Below are 25,697 nucleotides of genomic sequence, written 5' to 3'. Positions count from 1 at the left end.
AAGTTTGTATTGCTTGCTTTACAAAAAAAAAAAAGATCAGAGGAAGGGTGGTGGTGGTGGTGGGGAGCAGTATTTAGAAATACGTACAGAGAGCATGTTGTTTATTCCAGCACACACCGCTGGTATAATTGAAAAGCCATGCACAACAAAAAATAGAAATGACACCTAGATTGTTTATGTATTACAGGCTATATAGATATCTGTAGAAAAGTGTCTTTGAAATTTTGGAAAAAAATTAGAAATGAGTTTTTGAATAAGGGGCACTGAAGTTCCCACCACTGATTTTCACAATCGCAGATTATTTAATTTTCACATGATTTTTTGTTTGGTCCGAGATGGGTATGGTTGCCCTTTTTCTGTTCTCCAATGGCGTCTATTTTCCTGCATGGGTCTTGGGTATTCAAGGTGGGAGTTCAAGTGATTACTCAGAACCTCTAATCCCAACCAAATGCGTTCCTTGATCTGAACCTGCCCCAGTTGACTGCTCATCTGTATGGCAGAAGCAGACAATACTGAGGCCAGCTTGCATACTATTGGTATGCCATGTTAAATCACCTTTGGAGAGCTCTTCTCTTGAACTTAAGTTAAGTCTGAAAGCCCTGAATTTGGAGCAGGAGAAAGGTTTGTGCAGACATACCCTTAGAGGGAGTCAGAGGCACTTCTAGATATTTGCAGTTCCTGCTTGTTTCCTACATGAGAAGACAGGGAGGTTTGCTTCTGGCAATTTTCTTGCTGTGGCCTGGACAGCTAGCCGCCAAAGACTGACAACCTCTATTCCCCCCCCTTTTTTTCCTTCCTTTTTTTCCACAGCTTTGAGATGGTGATGAGATCCCAGTGAAATCATTCCGCTCTACCCCCAGACGTTGTTTTGCTTTCCATCCAGGGAAGACCATTTCCCTTGTGGCCCTGTCAAGGAAAGAGTCTCCGATGGACTTACACCGAGCAGCCTTCAAGATGGAAAACTCCTCCTACCTTCCCAATCCTCTGGCATCTCCAGCTCTCATGGTTCTTGCTTCCACTGCTGAAGCCAGCCGCGATGCTTCCATCCCTTGCCAACAGCCAAGGCCCTTTGGCGTTCCTGTGTCTGTGGACAAGGATGTTCACATCCCATTCACCAATGGCTCCTATACCTTCGCCTCCATGTATCACCGACAAAGTGGGGTGCCAGGAGCATTCACCAACCGTGATTTTCCACCCTCCTTGCTTCATCTTCACCCCCAGTTTGCTCCCCCCAATCTGGACTGCACCCCAATTAGTATGCTGAACCACAGCGGTGTTGGGGCCTTCCGTCCCTTCGCCTCCACTGAGGACAGGGAGAGTTACCAGTCAGCTTTTACACCTGCCAAACGACTGAAGAACTGCCATGATACTGACTCTCCCCACCTTCGCTTCTCAGACGCTGATGGCAAGGAGTATGAGTTTGGAGCCCAGCTCCCATCAGGCTCCCCTGGCTCCCTCAAAGTCGATGATACAGGGAAAAAGATCTTTGCTGTCTCTGGCCTCATTTCAGACCGGGAGACCTCATCTAGCCCCGAGGACCGAAATGATAGATGTAAGTACCTTAACTTTGCTTAGTTGAAATGATCAACAGGTGTGTTCTCTAACACCAAGATACATTAAAGAGGCACATGATATTTGTGGTCTTGTTTTCTTTAAGTGGATGTTGATGGATTGCAGAGGGAAGAGGACTGAACAGAAGATGTAAATGGAAGCTGTTTTCCTCTGCCTAGATTGGGGTGCTGTGCTACAGAGTATTACCAGTGCTACAGAAAAGGAAGGGAGATTCTGTCTTACTAGGGTGTTCAGAGCCTTTCCCTGTAGTTTCCCAGAAACTTTTGTTTCAGGGACCTTACATTTTCTTTGAAAAATACTGTTCTGCCATCTAGTTAAAAATCCCCTGACCCTTTCCTCACACATTTGCTTCTAGTTAAAACCCCCGACCCTTTCCTCATGCAGTAGCCCCTCATATCAATGTGTAAGTATAATTATTACATATTTAATGTAAACTAAAGCCCTGTCATAGAGAATGAAAGAACCCATGCTCTCTCTTCAACAGTAGAGTACCAAACCCTAATCTCTCCTGAATTGCTTGCAGTGTTTTCAAGTATGGCCTAAATTTTGGGAATGGAAGTATCTTTTGCAGACTAAGGGCCATACAAAACCTGGTTTGTACAAGGTTTGTTATAAGAGCAGTGCCTGTTTTAACATCCTCTCCAACCTCCCAGCTGACCCACTTCCTCATTAACCGGTATGAGATGCCTTGCTGTGTAGAAAGTAGATCAAATGGTACCTCATCTAGAAGACATAAGATAAAGCAGAATTTGGCTGGTACTGATTTCCTCATACAAGTACAACTTAGATATCAAGCAAAGGTTGTTTTTCCATGTGGGTCCCTTTGTTCGCTCTTGTGGACTCTTGCCCCCTCCCTCATCTTTAGCTTTTTTGGAGAAAAGGGAGAAGCAGTGATTTTTTTTTTCCAAACTGCGTGCAGCTTCCCAGTTCCCCCTTGGATACCATTTTTCTTCTCCTTTATGATGCCGAGGAGAGTAATAGAGACGTTGTTGCGCTCTCTCCCCTGTCGGTGCTGCTTCCTCGGGCTGTCTCCTTGAATTAGGCACTGTGTTAACTTCCTGGTGCTAGGAGGCATCTGCTGAAAGCCCGCATACCTTGTCAATAAAAGTCACCATAAAATCAACCTGCCTTGTAAATCTATCGTTCTTTGGTTTTGAAATATGCCATGAGTGTGTCTTTTATGTCAACGTTTGTAAGTGTGGAATGATTCTCTCTTAAAGACAGAAGCTATATGTTGCCCTAGAAAAGTGCACTCTGTTTCCCTAGTACGACTTACGCTACATGAAAAGGGCCTGCATGAGAATGGGGGATTCTTCCTTCCTTCCTTCCTTCCTTCCTTCCTTCCTTCCTTCCTTCCTTCCTTCCTTCCTTCCTTCCTTCCTTCCTTCCTTCCTTCCTTCCTTCCTTCCTTCCTTCCTTCCTTCCTTCCTTCCTTCCTTCCTTCCTTCCTTCCTTCCTTCCTTCCAATACTTAAATGCAACAGTTGAATGTGTGTCTGTATGCGGGATACTAATAGGAGTTGAAAAGAAAGAGTTGAGATTACCATGAGTAACAGTAAATTATATTAACATCTTATGGTGTTCTCCACTATCAGTATAATCTGCTTGTAGATGTGAAACTAGCTTAGTGTGTGCACACTGGAAGATGACACTTAAAAAGCTGGCCTCCTGATTAAATACATTAGAGTGGACAGAATGTTCCATCTTGCTAACTATACCTGTCAGATGATGGTATAAAGAAGTAAACCCTTTCATTAATAACTGGACAATATGTAGAAGAGATGGAATGGCAAGCACATATGTTGTTGTGCATTATGTGCAACACATGCACATCTTTCATTCAGAAAAACTACTTTTTTCTTTCACTGACTTAGTTGTCAGAAGCTTTGAAATCTTGGATAATATATAGGCAAACCATGTAAAAACATTTTAGACAACAAGGGCTTGAAGTAGGAATATTAGAAACAGACATTATAGCATGAAAGACAAGGTAAAAACTTGCATATTACACTAAAAGAGTGTCACAGTGTAGAAAGTTTTATTTCTTGATTTTGCTTGTATTCCCTTGAAAAAATAGAAATTGATTTCAATTTATAATGCTTTAACAGGAGCTAGATGAAAATTGGCTTTACATGCAACAAACCTCTGTAAATTATAACATTCTGGAGACAGACAAGGTTTAGTTTATGGAGCTGAATTTTGACTCTTGCTAGGGTAAAGGGTTTTAAGACATACTGTATTAATGTAATATTATCTGTGTGCTTATGTGGGGATGAATATACGGTAGCATGGTTAAAGCCAATTATGCCCTTCAAATACCCTTGACATGCTTAGGCATGATTTTGTTGAATGTATATTTTAGGGCATTCCAGTATATGGGGTAAGAACCTAGTGTGGGTTTAATGTGTGCAAAAGATTTCTGATAGTTTATAGCGTGGGTCTGAGGAATGATGTTGAATATGAGTAGTTCTGTGGTTTTTAATAGAAGTGGAGGCATGCATGTATATTTGCATATATGCAAATATGTCTTCCTGAGCTTTTATAAATACCTGGCCATTGACCCCTGAAAAGCTGTCTCTGTTTTCTTGCAAAAACAGTATATACAAACCTTTCTGTGAAACAAGGATCCTTTCACCACCTCCCTAACATGCATTGCCGAGAAATAGTTGTATAGACAGCCTGGTCGGCAAAAGTGTATCAACGGGGTAGTAAAATTCATCAGATCAGCACAGCCTTTATGCCCCTAATAGACACCCTACAGAATTGCAAGACTCTACTGTTTATTTGTATTCTCCCAAATACTGCAATGGAATCATACCACATGACGGGTGACTAACTTTAATTGCAACACATGACGTTCCTTGTGCCGGCACCAGCGAGTTATAGTCATTTTTTTGTTTACTTCTTGTAATTTCAAAGTTGGAATTCTCACTAGCTGATACCTTTGATTTTAAGAAAGAATGTAAAACAGTGAGTTTTAAAGCTCCTAGAAAAGCGGTGGTTTTTATTAGGAGAAATGCTGTCCAAAGTTAGTTCTACAGTACTAAGAGGATAAAATTAAGGGGGGAAATGTCAGTATATGCATAGGCATCTACTTCTGTTTATTAATTACTAAGGGCAAGATTCTGTGAGTATATTCCCACAAGGATTGATCCTCATCTCTGTAAACTAGTGGTGCAAATATGAATTGATTCCGAATCCTCATGAATAGACATAATTTTTATTTTGTGGGGAGATTCTACAGGAATAGAGCACATTTGTGCTAATGATTATTTTACAAATCTTCCTAGAGAGAGTTTATCAGTGCACCTGGGAACTTGGAACATATACTGCAAGACTTGTACAGAAAGATGCAGGATCATTTGTTGAAACACATATGTTGTATATCTGTTTCTGTTCAGATGACGTTTATGGAACACTGCTTACACTGCATGTGTGTCTGCGCAAGCATTGGTGAACACGTTTCACGGAGCTCCTCCAATAAATGTATCCTCAGCAACGTGAACATTTCTAACTGGAATCAATATAAACACTATTCTTGTGTGACAGATAACTTAAAACAACAGCAACCCCATCCCTTTATTCTCTGTCTTGTAAAATAAACTGTCCTGACCACTGTTCCTCTTCAATTTTTATTCTCAGTTTAGGAAACCAATAGATAGGCCCACAACAACTTCTGGATTGTGCAGAACAAATTTTTCTTGCTTGACAAAGCTGTTTGCTTGTTTTCATTCTGTCTTTTGCTCATTTAGGGAAACTCCAGAACATGCTATCTTCTATACTCCCAGAGTTAGTTACCGGTACACTCTTTTGCCTTAATTTTTAGTCTATAAATAATATTTCCCCATTTTTCTGGGTCACTTTAGTCTCCATGATATCTATCCTGTTTAAGTTATGATGTTGAGAAAGTGGAGTCTCATGATTAAAGTCAGGTTTTATGAGCTTTGCTTTCCAAATGTGTAAAGTCAGCTCAATGTATCATTAAATTAATTACTTCGAGAATTTTATGAATCCATTCACAAATCTTCTTCTGGTATCTGCTTTTTTAATGCAATATACAAACTGTGGACATGTGCACAAATGGCACATCTAGGTAAGAGGGGTTCAGAATGGGGCACCATCAACTTGTTTATACTTCAGTTTTTCCTCACAGTTTTTCCTCACAGTAGGAGATGAACTTCTTGCTTGGCTGCAGACTTTGGGCTGCTTTTGAAAATCACTTAAAACTTGTAGCTTTGAAACTAATGAATGGAAACATCTAAGAACAAGTCAAAGTGCTGTTCTGTTTATTTGCCAAGCAGGAATTATTAATAATGTATAAATTCATGGGGCTTTTTCTTTCTCTTAGCTTTTTGTACTACTATAACACATTGAGCAGAGCTCAAACTTCATCTCAGCTCTGTCCACCTCAGCAGAGCACATGCTGTCCAGGTGTTTATACATGAAGATCTATAGTACAGCTGGGGTATAGGAGTTAATTATTCCAACACAAAATATAGATGTGAAGTTTGTTTTTTTGTTCACTGCTTTATGCTGGTTTTATTTACTGTGATAACATGCCACTTGCTAGAAATACTTAGGAGCTTAACACGGTAGTAAGGTCATTTTGCTAACAGTTATTACATACCACAAAGACAGGGATTATTTACAGGCTTAGTGAAATTGCTACATTTTAAAACTTTTTGTGTGTGTGTGTACACACATATGCACAACATATTTTAATAAAACACAACAGCTTGTTAGTCTTACTTAGGCTAGGCCTGATACAGACATTCAGTAAAATACAATAAGTACATATACGCAGTTTGATTTCAAAAGTTTACATCAAAAAAGATGGAACAAATGCATTTTAAAAGTTATTTAGAATGTTAATATGTCCACTATCAAAATTATATCAGTCCTCTGAACCCACTCAGTCAGGATAGTTTCAGGACTTTGTCACAGTGTTTTAGTGCCCATGAAATGAGTTTTGCCACTATTTCTGTAGTCCTGTTGTCAGACCCTGAAAGAAGGTTTAAACAGATACTAATCCACAGACTGGGCTGGAGATGTAGCCATAAGTGAAACTAACAAATTTGATCTTTGCTCAGCATACATCTTAACGAAAAACAAACAAAATGTGTAACAACCTCATCTCCACAGACATAAGCTGTGTTTAGGTGTATGGATGTGCAAGGTGAGTTTTGGCTTAAAACAAGACTGCAGGAATGGAAACAGCTAGTCTTGAACGGTCAGATTTTAAGAACTTGCTAATGGACCCCCACCCCCATTTTAGCAGAGCCGTTTCTGATTTTACACTGGGTTGACAGACTTTGCCTCAGATTCAACTGAAGCACACTGGCTGCCTGTTTCCTACACCTTTATCTCTGTATTTTGGCTACCCTTTTCCTTTCCTCCCCCCTCAGCAAACTGTTGCCGGGGTTTCTTGTCATCTCACTCTGTTTAATTGTCTTGTTGGAATAAAGAAATGTTTGGGCCGTTAAAGTAGTGGAGGGCTGGGTGTGAGTTGCTCCCGTTCTGCCGGCTGCAGGACCATCTGGCCCTGGCTCACATCCGCTGGTCTCCAGCTTCTCTTTCTCTTTATGTTAGCTGGGGCTATCTTGCACACTTGGAATGCCTAATCACCATGGTGAGAGGATAGGCCTTGCTGCCTGCCCCTTCCCGTCAATTGTCATGCAGAACCGATCGGGACAGCCGTTTTCTTTGCGGCAGTCGCTTGCCTGTCTTCGCCTGGCTCTTGGCAGAAGGACGGCATTTAATTGATCATTTGTGGGGGAGGGCTGAGGTTGTTTGAGCCTCTGAAATGTTTCCCCACACAGCCTCTACCACCCGGCCAGATTTTTCATTTGTTGGGAAATACCAGTGATTTAACAGTGTCTTTGCTTTCCTTTTGGACTCCTGGTTGTTGCTGTTTTATGGGGAACTCTGAGGGGCTTATAACTGCAGCTCCAAGGAACACTGAGCAAGAATTAAATGTTGTGTTTATTTGTCCGCAACTGGGAAGGGGGCACATATGGGCACTAAATGTTTATTGTCTTTCTTTCCACTGTGTGTTTGTGTTTGCATGAACACTTATGCATGTAATATCTATGGGTAGGATGAACTCTTAATCTCATTTGTTTAGTTAACAAATCCTGCCTTTTTGCCACTCTGAAAACATGCCCGCTAGCCTGGTGCCATCCTGCTCCTTGACATAATTGAAAGCTGTAATTTTCTGTTACTAAGATTTAATTTCTTAAAGCACAGGAAGGAAACTTTCTTGGGACCACAGTGTGTTAGAAGTGAAGAATTGCCAGAGGTGAATTTGGCTCAAGAGAGCAAAAGTCATATCTTGTGTGGCCCAGTTGTTCATATGTAAAAACCATGGATAATGACCTCCAGCATGGTCTTCAAGGCCAGCCCTACTGCTCAGCAGGTGAAGTGGCCCATCCCAAGCAAAAGGTTTGAGATATCATTAAAGAGTAGCAAATTATCAGCTAATTTAATTTTATGACCATGGTAATGGAATGGCGGACTCCATTTGGATTTTCTTTCTCAGGCACCAAAATGTCTTGGGTTGCCATCACTGGTCGGCTTTGACAAATGTTACTTCTGGAGAGTAAAGACTTGCTATCTCTCCAGCTTGGCAAATTCCTGAATATTTGGGATGGTGTTCAGAAAAGATGGAAGGGAGGGAACTTAGCAGGAATGTGATGCCATAGAGTCCACCTTCTGAAGCTGCCCTTTCCTCCAGGGGAAATTTATCTATGTAGTCCAGAGAGCAGTTGTAATTCTTGGAGAACTCCAGGCAACATCTTGACATTGGTATCCCTAAACAATATGAAAATAATTATAAATTGCTATGAATTTTGAAAAAGTAGGAGATAAAGAAGCAGCTAGGATTGTGTCTGACCAGAAGTGATTCAATTTTATTGTTATATTTTCTTGGTCCACCAGGATTTCATAAGTTTACTCAGAAGTGGTGGGCTGCGATTATGTTATGTGATCCTGATATTTAAAAGCATTCACAGAACATGTAATTATATCAATACCTAAATAAGTCCACAGTAGAATTATTAAATAAAACGTGCATATGCAACATTCTTCAAACACAGTTCACCTCCAAATTTAATTTACTATTTTTTATTTAAAATGTAAGACACTCTATCATCTTCAGTAAGGAACTCTAATAATTATAGGAGTTTGGGCCTTTATTTGGATTTTAGTTCACTTAGCTCAAAAGCTGTTGGTGAATAATACTATAAAGTCTGTGTAAAATAGCTGGTTGAAATCTTTCCAGAAGATTGGCTACATTTATCACACGTTTGTTGCAGGGGATTCAGACACGCTTGATCAATATAGCATTTCAGTTGTGGGGATAGCGAATTGTTCTCAACCTGAAATCACAGTATTGTCCCTGGTAGAATATAATTCTTTCCTCATAAATGGTATCTGCTGCAGTTGTGAATTTTACATGGATTGTGATTAGTTGAGTGAGTGTCACAGACACTTACTGGACAGTGTCAGTGGTATCCCTTGGATGGCCCAAGTGATGACTGGCAAACCCTCCAAAGTTGTCTCCATGAAGGCAGATAGGAAGGAATCTTATTTGCAGACGGGTGCTCCTCAGCCCAGACAGAGGGAGGATAAGCTCAAGAGCCAAAGGGAAATCTTGAACTCTGTCTCAAAACTTCAGTCTGGAACAGAATGGGCTGTTTAGAACCCAGCAATGAAATTTATACACTCTGGCCAGACACCAACATTTTAAAAAGTATTCCAGGAGAATAAAAACCTTCTGTGATTAGTCAAATAGCAGTGTTGCCTCTATGCTGAAATCTCATTGGCCACTGGCAGCTTTCCTCCATATTCCCACTCTTCTCCTCAGAGGTTCTAACTCTGCAAGGAGCTCAGCTCCCTGCCAAAATACATGGCAGCAATTGGCTAACAGAAAATCTCCAGCAAGCTCTCCAATTTACCAGTCAGAATGCCCCAGTGTTTCCCTGGAAACCATACACAGGGCCGGAAGAGGACGGGACAATCCAGCCATGGACTTCTGCATCAGCATTCAGCAATGCAGGAAGGGTGGGGGGGCTTTTTAGAGGGGCGGGGGCATCAGGGCCAGTTTTTAAAGAGTTTTTGTAGGCTTTGTTGGGCTTACCATAGAACCAGACTTTGGGAAAGCCAAAACCCAATAATTTCCCAGTATTCGCCTTAGCTTTTCCTTGGGCCAAACCCCCTCCCCCCATGGCTGTTTAAAATCTGCATACCATCCCCAATCAGCTATGTGGGCAGGTATGTGGGATACCCAATCTGAGCTAGTTGTACCTGGCCTAAAAAAAGGCTAAGATCCCTTTTCCATTTGTGAAAGAAGGCTAGTTTCATCACATGAAGGCCATGTTAAATTGCTCAGCATAACGGGACTTTGTGGGCAGTGATTAATTATGTGAACTGGGTGAGTTTCGATACACCAACTTTAATACCCCCAAAGGAGGTTTGTGGTCCAGCTACAGTCACTTCTACATAGCAGTCATAATCTGTGATATGGTCATTATATGTACATGCAGAATAGGATAGGCAATAAATGTACTTGTACCCTGACTCCAGAGATGTCCTTGGATGTCAGAGGTAGGGCTGCCAAGAATCTGGGGAAAATGTTCTGTTCTTTATTAGAGGCTTAACGTATGGAAACAGGCAGGTGAAGCTGTTCTTAGAATGGAGGTAAGTAACATCACCTGCTAAACAACGTCCTATTAAGCATCTGTTAAAGGGACAGGGCACATTTTCTCCAACCTGTTGGCAACTCTAGTCAAAGGGTAAATGTGCATCTGGAGAAGGAAAAGTAGCTGGGGAGGCAATTTTTGAGGAGAAAAACACCTGTTTCCCTCTTCAGTTTCCTTCGATTTCTGCTTTTAATTTAAAAACAGACTGTCGGAACGTCCTCACCTGGACTTGAATGTAATGTGTAGTTGGCCTTGGAGATGTGATTAAAAGAGGTAATTTAAATGTTCCATCATACCATAGTGAAATACAGTGAGCCTGATCCTATTTTGTAATTTTGAAATGAGTAGGATAAGTTTTTTTAAAAGTAATTTAAATTTTTGAGTGCTTTCTACCATGAAATGGTTCCCAATCTGCCCACTCCCTTTCCACCTTTCCTTTAGGTGGCATGGCAGGTGAATATGGTGAATATATTATTTCACAACAGATGATAACAGAAAAAGCCCTTCCTCATCCTCACTTTCTTTTTCTGAAAGTCTGAAAAATAATGCAACTGCATTACCATTTATACCACTTTTCAGTTGAAAATTAAGTGATGTACAATAATATAACAATAATTTTAAATGTAGGATTCTGCCCCACAGTAGTCTATTTTTTCTGATAATATAGGAAGACTGTTTAAGGTAGCCCTTGCCCTTAGCATCTGTCGAACCTGTTCCTTTTCCATAGTGGCTCCTACCCTGAGGGATGGTCTCCCTGAGGAGGTGAGGGGCACCCTTTATAGAAGAGTTTAGGTGGCACTGTAAGGCTGTTTCTTTGTAATAGTTTTTAATGGGGTTTAGATGGCAGCTATTTTCTTTCAGAGGGAGGCAAATCAATGGAATTTTACTTATTTTATATATTTTTAAATTTTGGAATTGTAAACTGTTCTGAGTCACAAAGGACAGGTGGGATATAAATAAATATACACACACGGTGTATGTGTAATAAAATTTATACATTGCCTGGGTTGCTTTATGACAGAGAGATCAATTTGTAAATATTAGAAATAAATAGCAAGTATGTGCAAAGGACTTGATTAAGCCAAATAGTTGTCTGTTAATGGTTAAACTGTTCTGTGTAAAAAGTGCAATGGAGAATTAGTGCAGAACTGACTCTATTTGATGTGTGATCTTGGAGAGATTGTTAAGTCTGTGAGCTTACATCCTCCTATATTCTAAAGACAGTGAAGCTTACTTCTAGGTGAACATGTATAGGATTATGCTGTAAGTTTTGTGGACAAAAGGCAGAGCTTTTAAAATATTATTGTTCCAGTAGAAAGCAGGAAATGTTAACAAATTTTTTTAACCCTGTGTTTTATATCCTTTCATGTATTTCTGTATGACTGTCCACATCATAGCTAATGAATGTTACCTGCTCCATATTATTCAAAAGAAAACGATCACTTAAAATAACAACTAGAAATTCTTTTGGAAGTCTTGTCTCTAATCGTGACATCATGCCGTTAGGGGAAAATTGCATCATTACAGTTGCACATTCACTATGAAAATAAGGTATGTGCCAGATTTTTTCTTCTCTGTATGTCTGTGGCTGTAACTTAACTGGTACATATGAGGCATAGCAGGCCAAAGACGCCTCAGTAGCATGAATACAGACTGCTGTCCAGCAGCTTCTCATCTTCACCTCTGAGCACTGCGGTGTTTACTGTGTTACAGGTTAATGCTCATAGTTCCTTCTGTGTGTGTGATGTTAATTTATCAGCATTTACAATTAATAAATAGTTTACAGCCACTAATCCTTACTCCTGTTACAGGATACAGTCTTTTAAGTTTTGACAAATAGTGAGGACTTGTATGGCAAATAAACATTAATCTGAATAATATCCACCTTTTTTCTGGACAATTTTCTACAACAGTGCCCTTAACCTGAAGGAGAAAAGAGGCCACAGGGCATTTGGGAGAGTGGGGTGAGGAATAAGGCTGCTTCTGTAACAGACATTTCTTCACACTGTAACCTTGTGAGGAAAAGGCATGCATGAAGTGTATTTCAGTGGGACATGGTTTCATACTAGTAAAAAAACCCATCACCATCTTATGCTGTAGAAAAAGATACACATGCATTCCAGAGAAGAGTCCAGATGCTATACGTCTTTTTTTCCAGCTAGGCATGTCCTATTGACTAGGTTATCAGGATCTCTCCCTATTACTGCTAGAAGGTTGGAGTCAACACAGTTCAGGGAAGGGTCTTTAGGTGAGTTTGCATCCCAAAGCAGTGAGAGGCAGACATCTGATAATTTGTGAAGTTGTAGAAGAATCCCCCTGCTGGGTCTGCCTGTAAAATCTCATAACATAAGAAGAGCCCTGCTGAATTAGACTAGTGGTCAAACTAGCCCAGCATCCTGTCTCACACAACCAGTTCTTCTGAAAGTCCAACAACAAGGCATAGAAGTGAAGACCTTCCCCTTATGTTGACTCCTGGAACTGGTATTCAGACGTGTACTCCATCGGAACATGGAAGTTCCCTTTAGTCACCATGGCTGGTCACCTATCCTCCAAAAAGCTGTCTGGTTTCCCCTTCAGGCTGTCTATGTCTGTGGCATTCACTGCATCCTCTGGCAGCAAATTCCACATTGTAATCACTCACTGTGTAAAGAAATATTTCATTTTGTCTGTTCTGAATCTACTGCCCATCAGCTTCTTTGGATGTCCTAGAGTTCCAGTATTTTGGGAGAGGGAGAAAACATTAGCTTTGTCAGCTCTTTCCCCCTTGTGCATATGTTGGCATATGTTGAAGCTATGTTAAGATTGTTTAGCCTGTAGGGCCACTGAGGTGACATTCCCTTTTCAGCTCTAAAATATGTAAAGATTCAATCCTTTCTCACCCAGCTTGGCCACCATAGTATGGCTCACTTCTCCTTATTTACAGGGGGGAGAGGGGTTGTTGAAAAGCATAGTTAGGGCTGGTTGTTTACAAACACCATTTTAACAACTGGTTCTGCCAAAGAGGTGCAAACCTGCTGAATCCCATCACTTGGGTTCCTTTGAGAGGTCAAGATACTCTGTGGCTGTCTGGGGTCTCTACTGGTAGTTCACTGCTCTCCAGAACCCACCCAACTCTCAGGTGGATTCCTCTCTTAGCTTGGGGAATCTGTGCTGCCACCAGCTGGTCAATTAGGGTATTTCCTGTTGGTACTCCTATCCGGTACTCCTAGCACTCCATTGTTGTTATCATTTTCAGGTTCCATCTAGTCCAGTGCCTGCATCTCCTACTTTTGTTCTGCCTAGCCTTTTCTGGGATGGCTTATCACATTTGTGGACTTCTCACGATCTACTGATCCGCTGACCAACTGCCTCCTCTCCCCTGGCACCCTTTTAGTAGTGTGCTTGAGTGGGACATCATAGTTACAGAGAATAAACTTCTAGCATTCAAAATATTTTTTTAAATCTACAGAGACACACAGCATCAGATTGAGCATGATTGCAAAGCCCAAGTACGTATATGCATTCTTCTGCCCCTTCACTAACATTCCTTGACTGTTATTCTACGGTAGGCTCTTTATTCTTAAAGTTACAGCTTACTATCTGTCATCCATTTCTTTGAGTTTTGTCCAGCTTGCTTATTTTGTCTTAGCTCCATGTGGTACTGGTGGCCATCCAGATGGATTCAGCCAAGGTGTACCTCATGAACTGGGCCCACCAAAATTGATATTGTCCCTCTCATGTCGATGGAATTTATTTTGGCTTTTTTTGCTCACTCCCGTGTGAATTAATCCTTCCCTTCTGTCCTTTTCTGGAAGAGATACAATCTAGCGTCCCTAAGTCACATCCTAGGGCTCACATTTCTTCCAGGGCATGAGATTGCTGTGTGGTTCTGTGCTGTCTAGAAATATTTGCATAGCCAAACCTTAAGTACTGAGGGATTGTAGGAGTTTTCACTGGGGTGGGGGATGTTCAAGACCATCTCTCCTATTTCCTTGCTCCAACAGAAAAAAAACTCATTGGAATTGATGGGTTTTCATAGCCCCAAGACTCTTCATAGTATAATGTAACACAAAGCAGATTACATTTCTCCACAGTTTCTTGTACAGAGTTGTTTTGTTAAACAAAACAATATAGGCATCAGCATTAAGATGCTCGGTACTTGATATTTTTCCAGTCTAGCCCAGAATTTAGAATAGATAGAATGATTAAAGCAAGAAAAAGAAAGCATTTTCTCACACTTTACATGAATTATTCTAATTACTTTTTAAAGATAGTCTGAAGGGTAGAACTGTAACAAGAGTCCACTGTGAGATGTAACATATCCATGGCTTGCCAGGTAACTCTCTGGGCAGCATGGCCCACTGATTTGATCCAGTGTGAGTTTGTTGCATATAAAACTGGGTAGCTTTCTGTATCCTGTTTCATTGTAGGAACTGTATGATTGATATACTCTAGATTATGCAAACTGGAAGTACTTTTCTTACATTGTTGAAGAAACTAGTCAATTAGGTTACAGCAAAAATTGATTTGTGTTTAGAAGGAGAGTAAATTAACCTATCAGATATTTGGATCAGTTGTCCTAATTTTAGAACTGAAGGAGGTTGCTATTATTTCATGTTTGGGCTCTACAAGAAAAAAAAATATCAGGTTGAAAGAAAGAAATGTTGGGGGAATGCTATGTTGGAAGCTATGAGGAACCCACTTCTTTCCTAGAAACAAAACAAGAATCTCATTTCCTTCCTCTGCCATAAAATCTTTTTTATTTTCATTTAAAGACATCCTTGAAGCAGCAAGGCTTTCACTTTCTGATGTCCTTCCTGACCTGCCATACCTTGTGGTGCTTGGGTGAATCCTTCCTTGCACTCATGGCTGAGTGATTAAAGAGATCAAGTTGATCTGCTCTAGCGGTTAAGCCTTAGCTAAAATTTTCTATCATAAATTGGTTCCTGTCTTTTTTCTGTGCATTAACCCCATTCTTGCATAATAAGGAACACAGCCTGTGCTTCCATCTAGCAGAAATGTTTATTCATGTTTCTGGTATTAACTGGTGCTCCTGGGAATCAAGCAGAAGTGACTCCTATATATTTGGTTTGCGATACTCCTTTGGCATTGGTTTTTCTTTATTTTAAAACACTTACCGGCAGATGTTTGAACGTTAGTTCCTTTCCTTGTTTTGCATTAAACTGTTCTTCTCTAGGTGTCAACTGCTCCTGCGTTGAAATCCATCATGATGCTGTTCCATTCAAAAAACACCAGCATAACTTAAAATTATTTCAGAGACATCATCCTCCAGTCCCTGTTGCGTAAAAAGAATGTGTCTATCTGTCCACCCCTCCAGATGGAATGCATATAGTCTCTCTAAACACTCCAGCTTGAATAGCTCTTCTTTTGTTCTGTGGGTACCCATGTAACTTCAAATGGTGGGTGCACTTGAAGTAGGAGCTCCAAAGATGACTAGAGTGGATAGGCAGCTTCATATGAGATAAAGTGGTTGTTAAGAATGCTGTGTAAAGCTTTGAAGGTCCATACGAGAACCTTGAATTGATCCTGGAAACAAATTGGGAACTGATAGATATGGTCCCTGCAGCCAACTCTTGTGACCCACTCCTTCTGCAACAGCATTCTGTATTGACTGTAGCTTCTGAACAGCATTCAAGAGTTGCCCCACATAAAGCATATTGCAGTAATCTAATCGATACATTACCAGGGTATGCACCATAGTGACTATGCACCATAGGAAAAGCCATATCTGGCTCTCCAGCTGAAGCTGGTGAAAGATACCTGACCACCACTGCCCCCAGTTTATTCAACATGAGGCCTACATCCAGCAGCATCCCCAAGCTGTGAACTTGCACCTTTAAGGGGAGTGCAACCCCATCCAGAACAGGAGTTATCCCATTTCCTGGGTCAAACCTTCTTCCTACCAATAGTACTTCCGCTTTGTTAGGATTAAATTTGTTAGCCCTCATTTATCCCAAAACTACCTCCAGCACCTCCTCATGGTTTCCACAGTCTCCCTGGGATTTGCTGGAAACACAAGATAAAGCTTCATCCACATAAAGTTGGCAACTTGGCCCAGATCTCTAAATGACCTCTTCCAGCAGCCTTCTTACCTAACCGTTGAAAAGCATGGATGGAAATCTGATCACTGGATTTGAACAGTTCTCTCGACATGAGAAGCTCTACATTTGTTGATGATGTTTCCACAGGTAAGTCTAAGTGGCTTTCTTTGGGACATTGGGTTGTCTATCATTTTAAAGAAACTTGTTGGCTTGTGTCATGAATTACTCTAAAATGTCTGATGGTGTACTATTCAGAAAAGGTCTGTGTTGTGAAAAACATTTTTGTGGAACTTGTGCTATTCATTTAATTAAATAGAAAATGCTTCACCAGGAGACTCAAACTTCATTGTCTTTTAATATTGTCATGATAAATAATTTCAAAAGTATTTGATGTTTAATCAAAACCTGCTGTAAGAGTACCCTCTGAGAGAAGTTTGGGATCTACCTGTTGGTAATAGACTCTGACCTGGGAACTATATATTTGTAACTATTATCTTCAATATTTTATTTAGTTCTACCCTGCTTTCCAGCAATGCTGTCTTCTATATCATTGGCATCAGATTTTAAAAAATACAGTTCAATGATACATTTAAAACAAAACAACTATAGGCATATAGAATGCAGCTAAAGCAGCAGTAGAACTGGACTGTGGGTGAAGGCAGCAACAAATCCAGTCCTAAACTACTTCCCACTGAAACCTCAAGTAAACAGAAAAGATTTACTTTACATTAGCAGAGAAGGTAGTGTTAGAGAATTGGACTAGGACCTGGGAGATCTAGGTTCATATTTCCATTGTGCCATGGAAGCATGATGGTTAACCTTGGACCAGTCACATATTCTCAGCCAAGCCTATTTTACAGGGCTGTTGTAAAGATAAAAAGGAGAGGAAACACTTTGGATCCCCACTGGAAAGAAATGTGGGGTATAAATGAAGTATGTAAATAAATTTAACTTGGCCCTTGGGGACCAAATAGTGGGTTCTAAGCTAGTATCTGTGGAGAGGGCATAGACTTAGGTGCTTCCTCAGAACAAGTGTCACTGTCTGGTAGCCAGCTACCCAGTGACATAGGTATAGATTTTTTTATGGGGTGGGTTCGGGGGGCATGGCCACGCCTCCCCAAGCCCCATTCCTGACCTCAGTGCTTATAAAAGCAGCTCTCCAAGCCAGGGACGGCAGACTCCCCTGCCCCACCCCCCCACCAGCTGGGCTCCCAGTCGGCAGTCCCTTCTACCCTACCCTCTGGGCAGAGGCATAGCTAGGGAAAATGGAGCCCAGTGCAAAATCTGAGTGTCCCCCCTCCCTGCATGGGCGGCTGCTGTGATGCTGGAATCCACCCCCAAACAGCATCACTTTCAATGTTGTTTAAACTGGGGACCCCAGATTCTCCTTTTGAATCAAAGGTGTAGCCCCCATCTTTTATTAGTTCCCATTGGAAACAATGGGGGATGGGGCACCCACTTTAGGAGTCCATAACTTTGGACCCCCTGAACTAAACTTCACCAAACCTAGGTGGTATCAGAAGGAGATGATTATGATGATACCACCTTGGTTTAGTGAAGTTTGGTTCAGGGGGTCCAAAGTTATAGACCCTCAAATGTGCAGCCCCCATCTTCTATTAGCTCCCATTGGAAACAATGGGGGATGGGGGCACCCCCTTTAGGAGTCCATAACTGGGTGGTATCATCAGGAGAGTCTCCCAACAAATCCCTGAAATTTTGGTGCTGCTAGCCTAAAAACTGCGCCCCCTGCAGCCCAAAAACTGAAAAAACACTAAAAAAATACAAAAAAAACACAAACGGGGCAGAGCTTTGGACATGTAATGGGGGGTTGAACCTGGGAAAAACCCCTCCTTACCTACGTCCTTGCAGCTACCTAATCTCTGAACATAAGAATGCTCAATGAATACCTTCTAATGATGTCCTCAACAAATAGGCTAGTTCATGCAGGAGAAGGTGATTGATATTACTAATTGCATTTATATCCCAACTTTCCCTCAAGGAGCTCAGGATAGTGTCCAAGGGGTTATCCATTTTTCCTCCCAAAGGCTAAACTAGTTTGAAAGACAGTCACTAAAGTTCCCCAACAAAGATTCAAGATGGACTAAGGAAAAAAAATATTGAAATTTAAGAATCACTGACTAAGGTCTAGATCAGTGTTTCCCAACTTTTTTGACATCACGGTACCCTTGACCTCACAGGACCTCACATATCTCACGGTACCCCTGTCATCCCCCCCCACCTTCCCCTCCCAGTGCCCCTGCTTGCTACCACCCCCACCTTCCCCTCCCAGGGTGAAGGGAAGCACTGGCGGGTGTGTGTGTGTGTGGGAATTGGCTGCTGACCTTATGGCAGGCCCTGCCTCCTGGACCAGCTCCATGTCCTTGCTGGCGCCAGCGGGAGACACCACAAAATTGAGGGGGGCTGGTAGTTTTGCTGCAGTACCCCTGGGACATGCTCACGGCACCCCAGGGTACCATGGAACCCTGGTTGGGAATCACTGGTCTAGATGATAGATGTCATAAGGACATTCATGTTTTTATGTGACATGTGTAATTGTTTATAATATTTACCATTTGTGTTTGGCCACTTGAGTTGGTACTCTACCAGGTCAAGAATCCACTTCAGCAGTTCTGTAATTATTTCATCTGATCTTTTTTACTCCAGGGGATAAAGAGTTCCTATATTAAATTTCACAGAGTTCTATTTCCAACCAGCTTGAAAGAAAGGAAGCCACTAAAGTCTGCAGGTATTGTTCTCTTTTCAGAGTGCTGGCTTGCTTTGACCTATGTGATAAGAAAACTTTGGAGCTCTTAGGAAATAAAAAAAATTATACCACATAAAGCAAATTAATGTTTATAACAATCAACACTTGTGGCAACTACTAATACCAGACATCACCAGCCAAGAATATGCTGAGTATGCTGTTTTCAGATTGGGCTGGATCTAAAGTTTTAAAACATTCCACAAATAAAATTCCATTGGCCTAGATCCACTCATAGAGTATGACTTTTACCCTGTTTCCCCAAATATAAGACACTATCTTATTTTCGGGGAAACACGGTATCACCTGCTGTAGCCTAAAATGCTCTCCTGTTTGGAGAGGCATTTGGGGCTGCAGTAAAAGGGAAGAGATGAGAAAGTCACAGGTGGAAATTCTTCCATCCGCAGGAATGCTGTGGTGGATCCAAACCATTGTCTTTAGTGCAGGGGAATAATTGCTGTGTATTTTTATAGCTGAAAATTAACATACATAGATAAGTTGCATATGGGATGGGATTTTCTTTCTTTCCTGCAAAAGATAAGCATAAAACAGTTCCCTGATATTTTCAATGTTCTTCTTTTCATCCTTGTGTGGGCATGGTGAAATTGCTGTCATCATCTGTGCAAATGGGCTGGTGTATAACTATGGCAAAAAATAGCCAGGTGAAGGTGATGTTGTTGGAGCCAGGTACTAGAGCAATGAGGAAGCAAACCATTGGACCATCATTCAGTCTTTAGCCTAACTGTAGGCTTTTGCATCCCAGGTCCCTGTTCTTGGCATTCTCAGATGTACTGCCTATCCTTGCCAGCTGCTCCCCCTCATGCCTCTGAGCATGGTCAGTCAAGCATGCTAATTTCCTAGCAGAAGTGTTGTCATAATTAGGCAGCTTGTTGGAGGGTTTAGTGGTACTTAACCAGATGTGAAAAGGCTGGTCCCCTGGTCCTGGCTGGCTCACATGGGTCTTTGCCAGCTGCCTTGTCACCGATAGTCTGGCTGCCCATAATGGGCTGTCAAGCTCCCTTTGCTACTGCCTGCCGTTTTTTTGTATTCTACACATCAATTTGAAAAGGGGCAGGCGGTGTGAGAAAATCTCAGAATTAAGCATAGAAACCTGTGGAAGAAATTCAAGCCTGTACTTTCAGTTGGTTTTCTGAGAGTTGTTTCCATACAGTGTTTTCTCTTGTAGAATTTATTCTATAGAAGGGGCCTCCTGCCAGAGGGAGGGGCATCTCTGACTCACAGACTAAGTTGCTTCCACCTGTTTTGTACCTTGATTGCTCTTTACTTGGTCAGCTGAGATGGCAGGGCCTGGCTGGCTTCTTTCGACAAGTAAAGCATTAACATAATGAAGAACAATAGGTGATCTGTGATGACTGTTTCAGACAACTGAACCTTCTCATGATAGTTGCAATTACCACATGATAACCATCAGTTGGATCCAGTAGAAAATTTCTGCTGACTGAAGTGGAGGATGATGTTTCTTCTTTCCCCTTCTGCTACAGCCCTCCAACTCTCCTCTCATGGTTTTCCTGTGTGTGCCCAGTCCCCCAGGAACGGTGTTTTGGGTATTTTGAACTGAAGTGGATGTGGTAGAAGGGAAGAATCCTGTTTTGCTGATGAAGGTCACAGGAGATTTTCTACAGGATCCAAGCTAACAAGGTGGATCCAACCATCCTCTAAGGAACCATCCTCTATCTTCCTCCAATTTGAGTGACGGTTCCTCAGAGGGAAGAGCCACTGAAGTTGGAGGAAGGCTTCAAACATTGTTCCATGGATTAGTAGGATGTGGTGCGATCTATCCCTCTCCACCTGTGAGTTAGCCATCAAGTTTTCCACAAAGAGGATAAGTGGGCCTGCTGAGCAATTCAGAGCTTTTTTTTTTTTTGCCTGATCTGTATCACATATCCAAAATTTCTTGAACCAGCCAATGTTCAGACCTACAGAAACCACAGAAAACTGCTACCACTTCAGCAGTTCAATAGACTGCTGAAGAAATCTGTTATTCCTTTTATAATAATAATAAATGAACCCCAGTATTATCTGGAAAATATACCTGGTACATGCTGTCAGCGCCACTGGCTCAGCTTGCTCTCAACCTGTCTCACCAAATATAAAGTTCATCTATTCCAACCCTCTGTAGTTTGCTGTCACCCCAACATCATCTCATGTAGGCAGGGTTGGATTTCAGCACTAGTGACTAAAACAGGCTCTCCCAATGTAGTACCTGACAGTAAGTCACCCGGTTCCTGTCGAGCTTTTGAGAAAGTGTGTGTGTCATTGTAAGTTAGGGCTTGTTACTGGCTGCTCTCATTCAAAATAAAGTGTTTTATACAGCTGTAATAGCAGCTGCAGACACTGCAGAGAGTCAGGAGAACTGGTAAGCACCCAGGCTATCCTTAGTCAGTGTGATTCCATTTCCACTTCAGGCTTTCCTCTTTTTATTTTTCCAGTCTCTTTCTCTTTCACTCATCAGGCTTTCTTTAATTTCTTTTTATTCTGCTTCTACAATTCTTTTGTGAAGCGGAATTATTGTGTTGGGCTCCCCCTCCCGCAGCAGCTATTTTGGGTCTGGCTCTACCCCCTTCAGTAGCCCTTTTAGGGTGGTGCTCATAACTCCCTTTCAAAATTCCACAGTTTCAGAAAGGTTGGAAACTCCTGGCCATAAAGGTCACATTCTCCTTTTCTGGTATATGACTCTGTTTTACAGAAATCATCTATATGTGCATGTCAGTTAACATTCCCTTACAAGCACCCATTTGGAGGTCACCGTTGAAGTGAGAGAATGAAACTTGACACCCTATCCTAACCTGGGGTCTTCTGACAAGGTTTTCTCTAAGACACTCATGGTCCTAGCAGAATGAAAGGTCTAGATCCACACATTTTACCCACCATACTGAATGGTATTTAGCTAGTGTCTAGTATGTGACCAGGAGACCAGAAATTGGACTTCCTGTGATGCTTGCAGGGGTTTCTGCAGGGAAGTGCTGAAACGGAAGAACAACAGCACAGTGACAGATGTAAGATCTAGTTCATATATTACCTTTGAGTAGAGATGGCTGGAATGTGGAATATGGCTGGAATATGTCTTTTTCTCCCATTTGTGCTACAAAATATTACTTTTGTGAATGTTGAACTCCAGACGGCATCATGGTGTTAAAAGATCTTATCACAAACGCTGCAATTACCACATGGCAGTTGGAGCAAGGAAAGAAATAGACATAGCTACAATTGCAGATTGACTATTTGCTATAATTGACTATTTGCAGATTAATTGCTATAAGCTTTCTTGAAAGAGCAGTTACCTTCTTTTCAGATTTCAAAAGTAATACAAATTTTGCCTGGTCTGAATTGCCTTTGTTGTTTTAGGAATTCTATATGAACTCTGGACTTAGTCTTCCATCAGATATCTCTTCTGAATTGCACAGTAGGATTAAAGTCCAAAAGTTCACACCTTTCTTAATTTTACTACAAGAACTCAGTTAGTTGTAAATACCATGCAAGTGTAAGGAAAACAGTAGAGCAGATTACATTCAAGTCACTCTGGGGCTAGTCTGTTGCACAACGAAGGTGACCTCACAAGCATCAGAGAGAGTGAACTCAGCTTAGTAAAAGGAAGGATACACAGAATGTCAAAGAAGTCCATGTTAACTAGAGGAGGAGCACATGCATTGCTGGGATTTTGTATCATTGTTTGAGTTCTACAGCTACTGCTCGGAATTGAGGATGAAATTTGGTTAGCCTTACTTTCTGAAATACCTGAATGTTTAACCTAGAGGGAGCTCTGTTACACAGAGAAGGAAATTCTCAATTCTGCGTTTCCATAGGGAAGTTGCTCTACTGTCTGTAATAATACACTATCTGCAAAACTGTTCCTGGTGCCAATGCACATCCCTCCCCCCCTGCAGTATATTGTCAGATGTCAACATATAAACTTTAATGTCATTAATGAATTCCCTGATTATTCCACTTTGGTCAATGACTTATAGTGGCCCTGGCCAATAACCAAGTACTATGTTGGAGCACCTAATATGTGGAAGCTGGCATTTTGTCTTCAAGTGCAGTGTTCCACTTTCAGGTGAATAGCAGCCATTCATACATACAGGAGAAAATAAAGGAATAAACTTGAGAGAGACTATTGAGGGTTGCGGTAAACTTACTGTTTGTACTCTGGGACCACATTACATCCCAAATTATAGCCTCTTTATCTTGTCCCTGATGCTGAGAAATTAACTGTCTACCTAGCCCCACTTCTTCACATTCACATTTTTATTATAAATTTTCATGGACTAGATGTATCTGATAAAGTAGTTGAATTCACAAAAGCCTATGCTAGAATTAAACCCTTTTAGTCTTTAACATGCCACAAGATTGCAGTGAATTCTCTATGGTCGAATCCCCACTACTGTCTTAGGCAGGTTTCAGAACACAAACCAACCAGGTTTGAGGGACGACCTCCCCATTGCTTGTGTGGCAGATTCCGTTTCTGGCGCTCATTCTCCCCGTTAATCCACCTTCCGGGACCTGATTGTAAGTGGCATAGACCCCATTAACACGGTTCAGAGCTGATCCAAGGGGAGGGATGAGGGTTGAAACCCTGACTCGTTTCTCGCTCTGGAGTGTGACACGGAATTTGGGCAACCAATTAGCGCTGCGATGCGCACACAGCCTGTCCTTGGTTTTGTTTTCGCTTTTGCGATTGGCCAGCAGAAGGGGACGCAAACATTAAACAGTCAAACGTGTAACTTTGAATCGTTAATGGTTTACACAGGTAATGATTAACTGTTTAAGAACATAAGAACAAGCCAGCTGGATCAGACCAGAGTCCATCTAGTCCAGCTCTCTGCTACTCGCAGTGGCCCACCAGGTGCCTTTGGGAGCTCACATGCAGGATGTGAAAGCAATGGCCTTCTGCGGCTGTTGTTCTGGATCACCTGGTCTGTTAAGGCATTTGCAATCTCAGATCAAGGAGGATCAAGATTGGCAGCCATAAATCGACTTCTCCTCCCTAAATCTGTCCAAGCCCCTTTTAAAGCTATCCAGGTTAGTGGCCATCACCACCTCCTGTGGCAGCATATTCCAAACACCAATCACACGTTGCTTGGAGAAGTGTTTCCTTTTATTAGTCCTAATTCTTCCCCCCAGCATTTTCAATGAATGCCCCCTGGTTCTAATATTGTGAGAAAGAGAGAATATATAAATATTTATTTATTTATTTATTTATTTATTTATAATTGGTTTTATATACCGCCCCTCCCCTGAAGGGCTTTTATAGACTTCAATCATATCCCCCCTCAGCCGTCTCCTCTCCAAACTAAAGAGTCCCAAACGCTGCAGCCTCTCCTCATAGGGAAGGTGCTCCAGTCCCTCAATCATCCTTGTTGCCCTTCTCTGCACATAATTTGATATCATCTGCAAACTTGGCCACCACGCTACCCACCCTTACTTCCAGGTCATTTATGAATAGGTTAAAGAGCACTGGTCCCAAAATGGATCCCTGGGGGACACCACTCCCTACATCTCTCCATTGTGAGAACTTCCCATTTACACCCACTCTTTGCTTCCTGTTTCTTAACCAGTTTTTAATCCATAGGAGGACTTCCCCTCTTATTCCTTGATTGCTGAGTTTTCTCAATAGTCTCTGGTGAGGAACTTTGTCAAAAGCCTTTTGGAAATCCAAGTAGACAATGTCCACTGGTTCCCCCTTATCCACATGCCTGTTTACACCCTCAAAGAACTCTAGTAAGTTTGTAAGACAGGATTTGCCTCTGCAAAAGCCATGCTGACTCTTTCTCAGCAGGTCTTGCTTTTCTACATGTTTTATAATTTTATCTTTAATGATAGATTCTACTAATTTACCAGGAACAGATGTCAAACTGACTGGCCTGTAATTTCCCGGGTCCCCCCTAGATCCTTTCTTAAAGATTGGTGTGACATTGGCCATCTTCCAGTCTTCAGGGATGGAGCCTGATTTCAGGGATAAGTTGCATATTAAAGTGAGAAGATCAGCAATTTCATGCTTGAGCTCTTTAAGAACTCTTGGGTGAATGCAATCTGGGCCAGGGGATTTGGTAACATTTAGTTTATCAATGGCTGCCAGAACTTCTTCCTTGTCTACCACTATCTTCGCTAGTTCCCCGGATTCGCCTCCCAAGAAGCATGGTTCAGGTGCAGGAATTTTCCTAACTTCCTCTTGGGTGAAGACAGATGCAAAGAATTCATTCAGCTTCTCTGCAATCTCCCTGTCATCGTTTAGCACACCCTTTGCTCCTTTGCACAGTTAAATAGTTAAACATTAAACTTTTACACGCTGTTTTTTTGATCACGCCCCTACAATGTACGTTTCCACAGTGGGAAAAGGTCCCGCCCCATCAAGGCACACCAGGCAATCAGGGGAGACCGGTGAAGCGAGGTAGTGGGGATTGCTAAGAGTTCTGCAACCGGGTGTGTCTGCTGTGTGCTCACTGTGGTGGGAAGGGAGAAACTCCGATGAAGAGGACACGGTTTCACAATGAACAGATTTGGATCTCCGTGCAAATTTCAAGTGAGGATTCGACCTATGAGCCCATCAGCTTCTCCTCTTCTGTTAAATCACATGAGCATTCTGTGTGTCCCAGATATACTGTGG

General features: G+C 41.7%; 1 protein-coding gene across 1 annotated transcript in view; it reads left to right on the top strand.

The window, feature by feature from the left end:
- Positions 1-25,697, top strand: part of LOC125433362 (E3 ubiquitin-protein ligase Rnf220-like) — a 235,559-nt gene that overhangs the window by 5,778 nt on the left and 204,084 nt on the right. Inside the window, exon 2 of the mRNA XM_048497863.1 lies at positions 811-1,552. Coding sequence (XP_048353820.1) covers positions 928-1,552 — 625 coding nt within the window. The 5' untranslated portion in view covers positions 811-927. The remainder of the gene's footprint in view (positions 1-810; positions 1,553-25,697) is intronic.

The sequence above is a fragment of the Sphaerodactylus townsendi genome, linkage group LG05 (genome assembly GCF_021028975.2).
Source record: "Sphaerodactylus townsendi isolate TG3544 linkage group LG05, MPM_Stown_v2.3, whole genome shotgun sequence".
Lineage (NCBI taxonomy): Eukaryota > Metazoa > Chordata > Lepidosauria > Squamata > Sphaerodactylidae > Sphaerodactylus > Sphaerodactylus townsendi.
Note: the sequence above shows the minus strand (reverse complement) of the source record. Positions and strands in the feature narration are given on the sequence as shown.